Source organism: Gopherus evgoodei, chromosome 13 (genome assembly GCF_007399415.2).
Source record: "Gopherus evgoodei ecotype Sinaloan lineage chromosome 13, rGopEvg1_v1.p, whole genome shotgun sequence".
Lineage (NCBI taxonomy): Eukaryota > Metazoa > Chordata > Testudines > Testudinidae > Gopherus > Gopherus evgoodei.
The window spans coordinates 5,268,437-5,282,995 of record NC_044334.1 but is presented as its reverse complement, the minus strand read 5'-3'; the positions used below and the strand labels follow the sequence as shown (position 1 = coordinate 5,282,995).

Genomic DNA, 14,559 nt, shown 5'->3' with positions numbered 1-14,559 from the left:
TCTATGTGAAATATTGTTGTTTTGTAATACTGTACCTTCACTAAGTCTTTCGGCCAACCCGTTCCTAAGACACTACGGCTGCCATATCCCAGTGTATTGCCTCCATACTCAGCAACCTTCCTACTGTTTGTGTTAGGACCAGCATAGATCACCAACTTCAAAACATAAAATACACTGTTAGACTGTAAAAGAAAAACAAAAAATCTAATAATAATACTTGCACTTACACAGCGCTTTACAACTTCAAAGCGCTTCACAAATATTAAGAAACAAATCCTCACAACAGCCTTGTGAGGTTGATAGGCAGCCAGGCAAGTATTATCATCCCCATTTTACAGATGGGGAAACTGAGGCAAAGTGGGCTATGTGACTTGCCCAAGGTCACACAGGAAGTCAGTGGCAGAATTTGGAATAGAAATCAGGAATTCAGTCCTAGCTCCCAGAGTCCCATGTTCAGCCCACAAGAACACGCTGCCTCTCTAAATAAAGGGCTGGATCCTCCTCCTTTTTAAGTTAATGGGAGTTAACAGTTTGCAAATGACTTCAATGGAGACCTGATGAGGCCCAATTTTTTTTTTTAAGTGCTTAAAAGTTACTGGTGACAAACCCAGTAAGTCTATGATTAGGTATTACAGAACTCAAACTACAATGTTAGAGAATACACAGCAACAATTACTAAGCAGTGTAAGTGGCTCTTAGTGTACACAGAAAATAAGGGTGGTATTTCATTAGCTATATTCTTGAAATTGAAAAGACATATTCATATTAATCCATGTAAACAAGCCATTTATAATCAGACAGTTATCCTTTCCAGTTCTGCCCAGTTTGAACAAACTGTGCTGATCTACAAAGGAGACAACTAAATTAACATTAAAGAAATAAGGAAAACTGGATGACCAAAAAAAGGAGAATGAACTCAACACGTTTTACAATAAAAAGGAATAATCTAAGCAGTCATGAAATGGATGTCAATAGGGAATGTTGGTCTGGGTTTGTGGAGGAGGTAACCTTTCTGACGGTTATTACATTTCTTCCATTGAATTACCATCACCACATTCCAGCATCTTAGGAGAAAAGTTCTGTATGGAACCTAATTCTTTAAGGATCTACCAACTAAGTTTCCTGTTAGACAACAGTGACAGTCACTGGACGTTATGTTCCAAAAATGTCCTTTGTAAAAGTTTAGCCCATACCTTTTCTTAATAGAATTACAGAAATTATCCCCCACAAAAATCGGAGATGAAAAAGATCTATTAAATCATCGAGTCCAATCTCTTTGCCATTTCAGGATAGCTCCCTCAATGTATATTTTCTAGTCTATAATGCAACCTAGTTTACACGTGCTATTAGATGAGACTGACACCTTTCCCCTGAGAAGTTATTCACAGCTGCCTACTACCCTAAATTTCTTTTCATTTCTAAATTCTAGGATTCTAGGGACAATCAGACCTTGTGGAATTACAGTATGTAATTAGTTAGTGTTGCTGTTAGTAAAAACCTCCCACATCATCCTCATTACTAGTAATAGGTGCCATGGATGAGGAGGAGCAGCAAAGATGAAAATGAGAAACATTAATGAAAGATACATAATAAAGAAGTTTCTGTTCTGGCCCTTGCTTACCTTATCATAATCATACTGTGAAGAACATCTGCTATCAAATCTAAGGTATAAACAGCGGGCTCCTGGAATATGTACAGTTTCTTTAAATTTATAGTTGTCCCTGACAGGATGCACTGTTTCTACAGTTTTCCCAGCAGCCCACGGAGCTGGGATTTTCAAGCCAGTGAGAAAACCTGGCTCCTCTTTCTCTTCTAGCATTCTGAAATTACAGAAAAAGCTAAAAGGTAGTACTGAAGATGTACACATATCGTTATGTATTATATATTCAAACACCACCATAAGATGCTTTTAAAAGCCTAATAATTTTCTTTGGGTTATTAATGGCAAACAAAATATTTGTCTAATCACTTTAAGCAGGTGTGTGGAGGGTACAATGGCATCTTAAATAACCTAAGCTCTTTAAATTACAAATAAAACATGTCAAGCTGTAACCAGTAAACTTGGATATGTCATAGTTTTAGAAGTCTAGAAATCCCTGGAAAAAATTATATCTAACGTAATGTATTGTACTATAAACTGGCTCTAGTCTCTGAATTTTAATACATAATCCATCTTTCCTCCTGGGATAATGCTTGATAGAAGATAAGATCACCATAAAGAATATATACATAACATTTCATTCAAGTCTGTATAAGTCTGGAGTGCAAAGGAAGCGGTTGCATTTAACATATCTCAGAAAAACTGCTTTCAAAACTATCAGTGCAAATAGGAAAAGCTAAATGTGAAATTAAACAAAACTTGCACACGATAGCTGGATTTACGTTGAGACTATATTCTTTTCATTTGTGACCTAAGATTTAAAACCAGAACTAGAGATAAATTACATCTTGCCCTTTACTACTTAAAAATCACAACGAATTTAAAATATGCTGCTACAGTGAACCACATTTTGTTATACAGCTCTCTATGATTCTATATGTTGACCTGGGGCTCAAGCATGCAGAAATCCTTTCCAAAAGCTAGAGAGCACACACACATGCCACACTCATCTAAGCTTCCCATTAGACCCATATTTCAACTCTTTATGGGAAATTATTTCTTTTCAAAAAACTAAATGCACTTTGTAAAGTCTTGTTATGTAAAATTGCTTGTAGATTCAGACTACTGTAATGCTGACCCCTTAAGATTCTTGCTTCTGTGAGTCACTCTTCAGCAATAGTCAGACCAGGAGCAACATAATTAAAAAATGAGTGTTTTCAATATCAAAGTCGTGAATATTGGGAATAAGAGGCAATCACCTCTCCTCAGGGAACAGCTTGCCCTTCTGCTCTGACGTACCACTAGGGGAACTGCCCACCTCTGAGAAAACTGGAGACTGGGTTTTAAGCAACAAGGCCGTCTGCAACAAACACAAACAATTTTAACAACACAAACACCACGTTTCACTGCAAGAACCATGTAGGTTTCTGAAGCTTGTTAATATTACGCAGCATAGTTATTAATGCTGTAACTTAAACTGGATGGGGCACAATGGATAGCATCTGTTTCTGTTACTGGTAGTTGCCAAGCAGCAGTTCTTGAACTGTGATCCATGGACCACTTGCTGATGGTTTGTAGATAGCTGGCTGGAAACGTGCCACCAGCTCTCCTCATTGTTCCTAGTGGCTAAATCACATATTTTTTAAAAAGCTAAAAATAAATTAAATGCTTTCCTATTATTACTTTTCCATATAAACAACTGCTATAGTTGCCACAGGGACATTGTGAAATTGCCCATGCGAAGGGAAGTGGGCGTATGAAAATCTCTTGTAGGATATTATCCTCACCATGAAAGTTTGAGAGCCCTTGAGCTAACAAATTAAGAGAAACATGTATTTTAGTTCATGTAAACACTATCACAAATTAGAAAATTCTCTATGTGTTAATAATTTGGAGAAATTTGCTGCTAGCTGGAATGTATAAGGACTTGGTCTTTTCACCCTAGACCTTAAAATGTGTTTCCTTGTATGTTAACAACACAAGGACAGCTTTGATTCAAAACAATAACAAGTGATTAGTTCTTATTACAATTTTATCAATCTTGGTATTGTGGAAGAGCCCCACCAACAGCACAGCTCATTTTGGAGAGCTAGTATAGATAATATTTCACCACTATTCTTTAGTCTTGACATTTTTCCCTGGTATCCTTCATGAGAATACCACTGATAAGTTTAATATTTATGTGTTTAAATTTGTTTTAAAAATATGTATACTTCAATCCACTGTATAAAGGCCATACCTGACTGGTATAAAGTACCAGCTGTACCAGCTGAGGCATCAGTGCATCGGCCATGGTTAGCGTCTGTAAATTTGGATGCATCAGAGATGTCAGTAATACTGGAAGCAGGTGGCCAAGCATAGTAGCCTTGGTAACTTGTTCCAAGCCTTTTAACCTGCAACAAGAGTCAAAAGTACACGCTAGCAATTGTTTTCACAGACCCACTACTATTTTTATTTGAAGAAAAGAGTTTAATACCAAATCAGATTGCGTAAGTAAATTATTCAAAGTGCAACAGTATACTTTTATGTGCAAGTGTACTGAGAAAAATCTATTTTATTATCTACTGAACACTCCAGTATCTCATAACATATATGATAGGGTTCACAATCTTTTCTGTTAAGCAATTCCTATTAAGCAATGACAGTTCTAGAAGACTGTTCGCTGAATGATAATTAAATTCTTAATATACTGTAGTGCCCAGAGCCTCTGGTTGGGATCAAGGCCCCCAATGTGCTATGCATTGTACCAGCACAAAGGTAGACATAGGGCCCAGTCCACAACTCCTTACAATATATAAGTGCTGTAAGACATCCGAGTCTCCAAGACTACATATGAGGAAAAACCCCACAAAAACAAGTCTGTATGTATGACAATAAGAGAGCAGTCCAAAAAAAGGGATGTGTTCCAAAAACACACTACAGACCCTATGGGTGCAAACAGAATATGCAGCTCAAAGCTTAAAGAGTCTGAAACAGGATTTTCCCTAGAAAAGCCTTCCTTCATTCTGGATATTTTCAGGCCTAACTCTTCTTTTTTCAACATGGACACATTTTCAGAACCCTCAATAAGATTTTGGAGAGTTTTTTGTTTTCCAGTCCCAGTTTTCACTTTCTGCCCAAAGGAAGAGGGCAGAGGGTGCTGCTTGGATGATATATGAAGGGTATTAGAGTAGCACCAAGGACTGTGACTGATACAAATGCTGATGCCAAGGAGATCTTCAGGAGATAAAGACCCTGAACTACAGAATTTCTAGCAGGATGGATTCCAAAAAGATGCTGGCAATTAAGGTTGTTTCCAGTTATTATAATGTTTATAGTGCTTAGCTAAGTAACTGAACTCACTATAGAGCTAAAGAGACTTACGATTGTCGAGTGTCTCTGCTGATCTGTATATTATGTTAATATGACTGAAATCAATTTACAGAAAGCCCGATTCAAAGCTCTCCAAAGGAAGGCTGCCTTAGGGATGCCAAAGGATAATTCATATTAAGAAATAGCTCCAAGCCCTTCAATAATTTGATCATTAAATTAAAAACAAAAATGGAGGGAGGTAAGAATTCTGATAGTATTAGCTTCCCTTTACTAAGCAAGCTGGTTCACACAATGGGCAGCAGCTCATATATTTCAGGCTAAAAGTATGAAATCAGGTTGTCTTACCTCTGCTCTCTGTCAGAAATGTCACTGTTTATAAGAGCTGTAGTGACCTGTTGCAGCATTTCTAAAACTTCATCACATCCAGTCAGGATTTGTGTAGCAAGTGCCAAAATACTGGTCTTTAGCTCCTAGGTACAAAATGTTATACAATAATACTTAAATTCCTAGAGAATAAACAACTGACAACTGAACAAAATGATGGGTTTCCAAATTAAATAATGATAATGTGACCTGGCAAGCCTATGGTAGTGGATTCATCCAAGACTTAAATTTGATTTGTAATGCTAAGCCCTAAAGTGCTGGGAGAAACCAGGTGCATTTACAGGATGCACACGCAGTTTCTAGGGAGGGAAGGAGTCCCCAGTCCAGCACAGGAAAGTAGCCAGCCAGAGTACTGCAATGGTGATAGAATGTCCTAGAAGGTATGAGGATAACTGTAGAGAGAAACTGAACAATGAGAACATGGGTGAATAGTGAAAAAGACAGACAATAGTACGGAAACATTTAGAATTTACTCAATAAGCTTGAACATAAATGGCATTAGATAACAAGCATACAAATGCCTATCAAAAGCAACAGACAGAAACAGCCCAATGACATTAGCAATACAATTAGTAAGATTATGAGAAGTTACAAAAACAACCTGAGCTTTGGGACAAAACTGACAATTATCTACTGGCAGCACTACTCCAGCAGCGGTGTAAATGTAGTCACAATTTAGTAAACCTCAAATCATAATCACCATAATCCCCCAACCTCACCTTTCCCCCAGCTCCCTCTGGGACAGGGAGAAAAGATGGGCCTAGCAGCAAGCTCTGAAGATTAGCAAAGTCATGCTAATAGAGACCAGGGGAAATACCGTTCCATTTTTAGTTAAAAAACAGCAAAAATTTTATGAGTGAAGTCAATAGTTACAGGAGGCCAAAACATCTTCTGAAAGCAGTAAGTTTATATATAAAAATCTCTAGAGTTAATGTTTTCTAAAATTGTATTCCAAAACTAGTCTAAATATGACATTAAAAAAATACATGAAGTCCAGAAGACACCTTACATTCTTTAACAGCCAAGTATGAAACAGCTTCACACAGAATTTTAGAGGGGAAAAGCTGGCAGACTAACAACATAGTGTCAAATGAAACTATATAAAGAACAATCACAGATTCTAAGCTGAAGTCTGGGACAGTATTGACTTCCACTATATAACTTCTTCAACACAACAAAAAATGACAACACAAAACAGATTCTACCAGTAAGTTGCACTCCTGAAACTAAAGAACTGTCAGAAGAACACTGGCCGTAGAAAGCAGTACTAGAATAAAACTCGGTGTTTACCTGTACCTTCAATGTCTCTCCCTGCAAGGAGCTGTCACTGTCATCATTTTCATCAGGTTTAATCAAAACAGTATTACTCAGAAGGTGGTTCTGTACAGCCATCAGATACCGCAAGCATGAAGATGCAGCCTTTAATATAAATAAGCACATTTTACATTATCTGAACTCTTTAAATCAGACTTGGCACAGGCAATCCTTGTGCTTTTTTTAAGTATAAAAAAGGAAACAAGCAGGGGTAAAAAGTACAAGAAAGATACAGAATTCCTGCTATTGAACAAATTATTGTCACGGAGTTACATAGTTCTTGTTAAATCAGCAGACTCTCACCAATTCATACTGAAGGCTGGGAGACCCAAGTATTTAGTGAACTAATAAGTAGATGAAGCATTTAAAAAGAATGAAGCATTACAAAGCACTGTTTGTTTAAAAAATGTAGTCATAATTCAATACTAAATGTGCCTGTGTATATGTTTTGCAGTGTATATAATAAAAGTAATGAAGTCTTAACATGAGACCTCACTGCAGAGCTCAACCATGAAATCTTTGCTAAAAGGAGACGCACAGTCTCTGCTGTGAGATTCGAGGAGTGCAGGTCAACGAGACTGAAATGAGAATTAGTAACTTTACTAACATAGTAAAGTACTGTAGTAAATCTGAAAACAACAGATCCCAAACCTCATCCCACTTATTACTTCCCCATTACTGCAACCTCATGTTCTCCTACTCGTTAACAGTTTTGCAAGAATATCTATGTGAATTTTTACTACTAAAAATTTCACTCTTTACTCATCTCCCAGCTCTGAGCATACAGTATTCCTCTCTGCTTGTGTGCATAATTAAACACAACTCTAAAGGCTCTCCTACATTCTAATCCATTTTGTAAATCACTTTGTGAAACTTTGAAGGACCTTATACAAAAATAAATGTTAAAACTGAAACAGTTTGCAAGGTGCCAGGGAAAATGTATCAACATGTAAACCTGCTTTCACACTATTATACAAGATCTCTTTGTAATGAAAGTGTTCTGCCCCCTTTCTATTCATGAGCATATTAATCCAGTAATATTAATCAGGTTTTATTTTTGCAACAATATGCACTTAAAAACTCCCTCACCTATTCTTTTTCAAGACTGTATTATTGTATTCATTATACTTTTACATAAAAGGGAATGGATGGCTGGAATCAAGAAACCAAAAGAAAACTTGACCAAATTGAATATTTTCAACAAATACATTTTACTTACAGGCACAGTTGAAAGAAGTCTTTGAAATTCATCTTTAGATACAATTTGGCACTTGGTGATTAAGAAGCAAGATTCTCGAACAACAATCTTGAGAATGTAATGCAAAAGCTCATCGTTTAATCTTTAAAAATGCAGGAAAGACATGAGGAAATGTTGATGATTTATAATTAAAGAAAATTAATGACTGATACATTCAACACACCTGAAAAGTCTTGACAAATCGTATTACAAATTAGGTTACACTGACAGAATGACTGCATCAGAGATGCTCAAGCACTAATATGCTCAATCAAAGCACTCTGATATCAAAGATGTTTGAAAAATAAAATCTCTCTTACCACAGTATAATACAAGATAGATATAGCTCTGGCTTGTTTAAAATATCAGTACATTTTGCATTCATTTTGTTCACTGTACTTCCAGAGAGTCCAAATCAAGTGAAGCCTTCTTTTTTAATAAAAAGAACACCCTTCCAAACATCAATCTTTAAGTAAACGTTAGAGCATCTTGAGGGTGATAGTCTTAGTGCTGAAGAGTGACATTTAAAACAGTAATATGGAGTGCAGTTTTAGATTATAAAACGTCATCTGCTCTCATTTAACTAATCGGGGAATTCACAAAAGTCTCCTCCACACCACTTATGTAGTTCTACAGAAATCTCCAAAAGTTCCACAATACCTCAAACCCCTAAGGGAATTCAGTGCTTTTAGCAAACTGTACAGTATGTCCACAAGGCTAGCATTAGCTAAAACTGCAGTAACTAAGGGAATAAGTTGTTTAGACAGAAAGTAGCTCAGTTTACAATAATGCTGACAAGCCAAATGCACTTCAATACAAATTAAGAGCGACAACTGTGTTATTTCACTTCACCTGTAATGATCGTCATCTTCACTTCCAAATCTGTTGTTTTGAAGCTGTTCAGCTAAGTTAGTGAGGATCACATCACGAAGTTGGGAGAGCCCACTATTTCTCTCTCCTACAATGGCAGAACATGAAAAATGTTGTAAAACAGACTTTTTTAGATACAATTTTTATTAATTCATAAGGAATGTGACTGGACAGACTACAGACTAACAGTAACTGTGCTTATAATTTATTGTGATTCTCCACAGACATACAAGCAGTTTTGGACTTACTACATATGCAGTACTGTTTTAAATTTGAGACGACTCACTGATTTTAGTTGAGTGGAAGACACCATCAACGTGGTCGACAATGTAGGCTCTCTATACACATGCATATCAAAGCTTATTATGTCTATTTTAAGATGAAGTATGATATGCAGTTGTCAACTGGTGCCGTTTCCACCATCAACACATTAAAAGGACCACTTTGAAGTATTTGAATTTGTTTCTATTAATTTAAAAACTTTATGTATTATTTCAAGACATAACACCTGATTTCTTTGTGACCTCAATGCATCACAACAATCTAAAGGGTAAAACAAAATCTAATAATAAACTTGTACAGGTATCATTGGGTGCATGGGACCCCAATAATGAGTGAGTGTTGAGAGAATGTAGAATCGGTCAGTGCTACATACGGCTGATGCAGCAACTCATGGTGTTGGATGCCATCAGGTGATCGAGTGACATCTACCTAGAACACATCCCTGGATATTGGCAATACCAGGAGGGATGAGCTGGAGTGCTGATGAGAAGCACAGTGGGGAAAGTAACTGAAATACTTTCTCCATGGATTGTATTTTCCAACTGGACAATCTACCCTAAATGCTCAATTACTGAGGGACAATCTATACTCATTCCTATATTTGCTTTCTACAACCAACTCTCTGTATAATTTTTCATTAGTGATGTACTCGAGTATTCGGATTCTAATATCTAAACTGTATTGTTAAATGTATTCACCTTAATTTGGGTTATTCCTGATTATGCACTATATATCTTCTGACTTTTTAAAACAAACTTTGTATTGTGGACAATCTAAGCAATAAATCCAGATGTAGAGACACATTCTTCTTAACCTGTGTGCTATATAATTTTTTTTTTTTTTTTTAGCACTGGTGACATTTTTAGTTATCATCATCATTTTGTTCATCATTATGATCTCTGTCAAGAGTGAGTGGGTTACCATAATCTTTACTGCCTTGGCATGTACATAGGTCTATGCAGGGAAGACTGTCCTGGCTATAGACAGCTGAATGTGCAGTGACCCCTACTGGTACAAATAAGGTCTTATAAAAACTCAGATGCCATCGGGCCCTTGAAGAATACAGGAAGTAGTTCATCATCCATATTTTTCCATCCATGTTGCAATGGTGATCCAATATCTGGTTTACTTATGTGCAAAGACATCCAAATCTTTTTTTGACAAGATGCTCTTTTGATAAGCTCTTCAAAACTGTCCTCACATGGTGAGAGAGTTTGGCCAGTGACTTGTCCTTTTTGATGGCTAGATTGAGACACAAACAATTCAGGTCTCTGTGGGTCTTTTCTTTTTTCGTCTGGCCACAGCACTGCTACCAACTTCCTTGCTGCAAAAACTGTGGCTTGTCCAGCACTGTTTCCCAGTTTGGCAAGCGGTAAGTGGTAAGTTCCCTTTGTTTTGACAATATTGAACATAATTTTTTTCTGAGCACCAAATAGGGATGACACAGTCATCCTGTTAATATGTACAACTGGAAGTACGTGCATCACAAATTGTATGCACGGGTATGAAGCAACACTTGTCAGCTGTGCTGGTAATGGTACCTGTTTCAATCCGCACATTATCTATATCTTCCATTTTTGGAAAGAAGAGAACAGCAAGGATCAAAACATCTGTATCAGGTGACCTAATTACTACAGTTTCTTTGATACAAAGAGACTCAAATGCCATACTGGTACATACAGCATGCAGAAACATCCTTCTGCCCACTTCAGCTTGAGTGCTGTGCAAGTTCTGGGCTTCTGCAATACCTCTACTGGTGGTGGACTTTGCTCCTTCATCACTGGAAAAGACTCAATCAAGGAGTGTTTGTGCTGGGTGTGCTTCTACACTCTCAGGTAGATTTTGAACCATAAATTCACAGAGGAATTTTACAAGTGACTGCTTACTGGATGCTAACTTTAGAAACTTTTTTTCACTGAGGCACAAGATGTCCACCAGTGGCCTGGTATTTCTTGTATCCATCCTTAAATCCTCTCCAGCACTGTCTTTCTGCAGTTTTCACAGAGTTACTGTTGTCATATTTGTCACAGACTTCAATTACAGAATTAGCTTTGTCAAATCCTTTCTGGACCTGCCTCAAATATTCAGCAGCCGATTCAATGAACGGGTGGAATCTGTCTTCAGTCATCATCTGTATGACAACTGTGGCATCTCGGATGTACACTGTGGTTTCTTTGTTGTATGCTCTTAGCTCATGAATTATTCCAGCTTGATTTTACAGCTGGTACCCTAATTCAGCTTCGTCTGTTCTTCTCATTGTTCCACCAGCGGGGCAAAGGCACAGGTCTTACTGGCTGACTAAGAACAGTTCCCATTGAAACATCATCATTGCATCTTGCAAAGGAAAAGGCTCTATGGAAAACTGGTATCTGCTGTGATTGTGCCTCCTTTGCCAGGCTTAAATTTGTTTTTCTTGGCCATGTCAGCAAGTATTTTAATGACAGATTTCTTGAATGGGCGGCTGAAGAAGCTGTGTCTCTCTTCAGAATCAAGTGCACCTCTCACAAATCTCTCCATTTGTTCTTCATCAACATCTGCTATTTTCAGTAGAGCTCCTGTAACACTGATGTTACATGCAGTTTAGTAGATATTTTGATAAGCACCCCTGGATGTGCTTCAGGGTCAAATAGGTTTGTCATATTGTTATTACATGGTTGATAAGAGCTATAACATGCTCTTCATCCCTCTTCAGTGCAGAGGCAAAGACTTGTTTGTGGACTTAGTCTTCATTACTTTCTTTAGGTCACTTCTCTCTCTCATAGCTTTTATATATTCGTAATATGAAGCTGTGTAGCTGTCATCTCTAACTCTAATACTGACCTGTGCATACATGTAACTGAATTAAAAGCTAATTTCCAGAACATTTCAAAGGCTAGTACTGCTGCATAGACAAATTACAAATTAAAACCTTCTATCAGGCAGACTAGATGCTACATTGTATGTACAAAATCTTACAAATGGCGAAGCATTATATTAGGAATTCACATACATTTATATCTACCCACTACACAGTACGAACTATGGACACAATCTACTGCTACACAACCTTCAGTGAGATTAATCTGGTCAGCAAATTTCAATAGAAAATATAGAGAACTATTAAAATCACTTATGAGATATTTTGACAATTAAGAAGATGCAATGTGAAAACAATTCACGTTAGCATATTGCAAAATGTTGGTTTTCACCATTTTTGCCACATGCTAAACAGCTTCATAATTTCTGGGGAAAATAAACATTTGCCCAAGTAAAACTAATACACATATTTTACTTCATCGTCGTGTGGTAGCTTTGACCAATGAACACCACATTAAGATACTGAAATTAACTTAAACAGTAAAACTGTAGTCAGCGATGTTGCAATGTTTCTGGAATGGCAGAAAAAAATGACATTCAGTTTGGGTCTCATTGTTTCACACTGACCTACAAATTTACGACACCACTTGACAGTTCCACATCATCCCTCATCTACACACACATTAAATAATTTTTCAAATGATATACACTGGAGATGTGTGTATGACAGGGCCCTTTCTGAGGAATTGCTGCATACCTACTAGGTATGATATTCAGGCAAGACAAAGTACATTATGAATAGTGTCAAAACAGATTTGTAAATCTTTCTAGTTTTAAGTTAGATTTTGCCATTACTCTGATACAGTGTTTCACCTTCCTCACTCACCATCCAGGCAAAAGCATTGAGAACTTAAAACATTCTATAACTTCCAAGGAAGTGCTAGTTTATGATAGTCTAACTTCAACCACTTCCTGAACGTCTTTAATTCCAGAAAATAAAAAGTACTACCAGGAAAAAAAGGCAGAAACTGCCTCTCTCTGCTTAGTTTTTAATTTAAAAAATTATTCTGGCAGAGTACCAATAAGAACTCACCTTCTGTCAAAGACCAACTAAGTAAGTTATTAATTTTCCACTTCTCCAGGATATAGGATATTTAGCCAGAGCTAAAAAAAAAAAAAAGGTGGGGGGAGGGAGGGAATCAAAGTCAAATTTAACATTTGTTTATAAGTGAGTGAAAAGAAAAAATAATTCCATTATAACATGGGAAACAGAACATTAAAGTTGGAGCTTACAATTGTATAGCTATCACCCTTAGAATTATTCCTTAGAATTTTTAGAGAGATATTTTTTATACTAAGGAAGACGTCCAACACTTCTTAACATTTAGATTAATTTATCTGTCATATAATTGCAATGTTCCTCTGTGCTTTCTGCTAATCAAAGAAGTTTTGTTGTATAAGCAGAGGATTTCCTCTCCTCTAGCCATCTGCTCCCTCCTGAAAAATCCTACAGCGAAGTCATCATTGTAACATACGATAGCACAGTCATTTCTGTAACAAACAGATCAATGTCAAACACAGGATGATGGCTTTACTGTAAATCCAAGCAGAACAGGGATGGAGAGAGGGAGAAAGCAGCAAATCAAATACTGAAATGAGAATTATAGGAAATGAAAGCCAGTAGCTAGGAACTTTTACTTGTATTAACTCCTTTAACCTCATTAGCCTTTGACCCATTATGGAAATCCTTCTTTAAAATAAGTGGGGAGCCAGAAGAACAGTAGTGTTGGAACTGCACTGCTACAGTTAACACCTCCAATAGAAGAAAAAAGAAAGAAAAGAAAGAAAGAAAAAAGAAAGAAAGAAAGAAGAACGAAAGAAGAGAAAGAAAGAAAGAAGAAAGAAAAAAGGAAAGAAAGAAAGAAAGAAGAAAGAAAAGAAAGAAAGAAAGAAAGAAAGGAAAAGAATCCCCCACCCCCGCTTTAATAGTTTGTTCCGCTGCATAATTATTCACCGTATCAAGTGTAAGAGATCACCCTTGTGAACCTGCGTGGGCTTCCTGATTGCTTATACTGTTAAGGAGCTACATAATGTACATGTTTTACCTTATTAATGCATCTCATACCAAACATAAGTGTGTGTCTGACTGTTCTATTTACAAGAGTGGAACTGGAACCCGAAGATTCTGTTCTGCCGTTTTTTTTTCCACCCAACTCAGTTACTGGACTCGAAGACGGATCACCAAGTCCAAGAAGTCACTTTGAAATGGTAGACGTAGAGAATAGCCGTCACCAACATGGAGAGTCTACATTTCATAGTACCTTACAACACAATTTATTTAATTCAAAATTTAAGTCAGAAAATATGAACCTCAAAATTAACTTGGAATTTATTTTTACTACAAGAAGAAGAAATCCTTCCTGATCTTTATTGATCTGCTCCTTTGCTTACATAAGCTACAATGCTTTAATGTATTTGCTGACCAAAAACAATAAATCTAGTCAAATACTGTAACAACTACTTAACTGTTCTATCAATATCCACTGTGTAAACAGTCAGCAGCATATATACAACCTGAAAAGACGGCCTTCAAACCAAAGACATACTACTATTCTCCAGTGCATTTAAATGGCTGTATACATTTTGTAACTTAGATGTTTATAAGAAAGGCACACAGGTTGATCTTTGGAAGATTTTGTTCTCAAGCTTTGGAACATTTCCCACTTGAAAGCAGATTTACAATCTGTGATTAGAACAACATTCT

At 36.8% G+C, this 14,559-nt stretch overlaps 1 protein-coding gene across 1 annotated transcript in view; it reads right to left on the bottom strand.

Moving 5' to 3' along the window:
• The window catches only part of HECTD4 (HECT domain E3 ubiquitin protein ligase 4), a 110,373-nt gene that overhangs the window by 54,710 nt on the left and 41,104 nt on the right, over positions 1-14,559 (bottom strand). Inside the window, 10 exon segments of the mRNA XM_030582336.1 lie at positions 36-155; positions 1,622-1,820; positions 2,860-2,960; positions 3,840-3,993; positions 5,258-5,382; positions 6,587-6,715; positions 7,830-7,950; positions 8,700-8,805; positions 12,889-12,922; positions 12,924-12,959. Of these exon segments, the coding sequence (XP_030438196.1) occupies positions 36-155; positions 1,622-1,820; positions 2,860-2,960; positions 3,840-3,993; positions 5,258-5,382; positions 6,587-6,715; positions 7,830-7,950; positions 8,700-8,805; positions 12,889-12,922; positions 12,924-12,959 (1,125 nt within the window).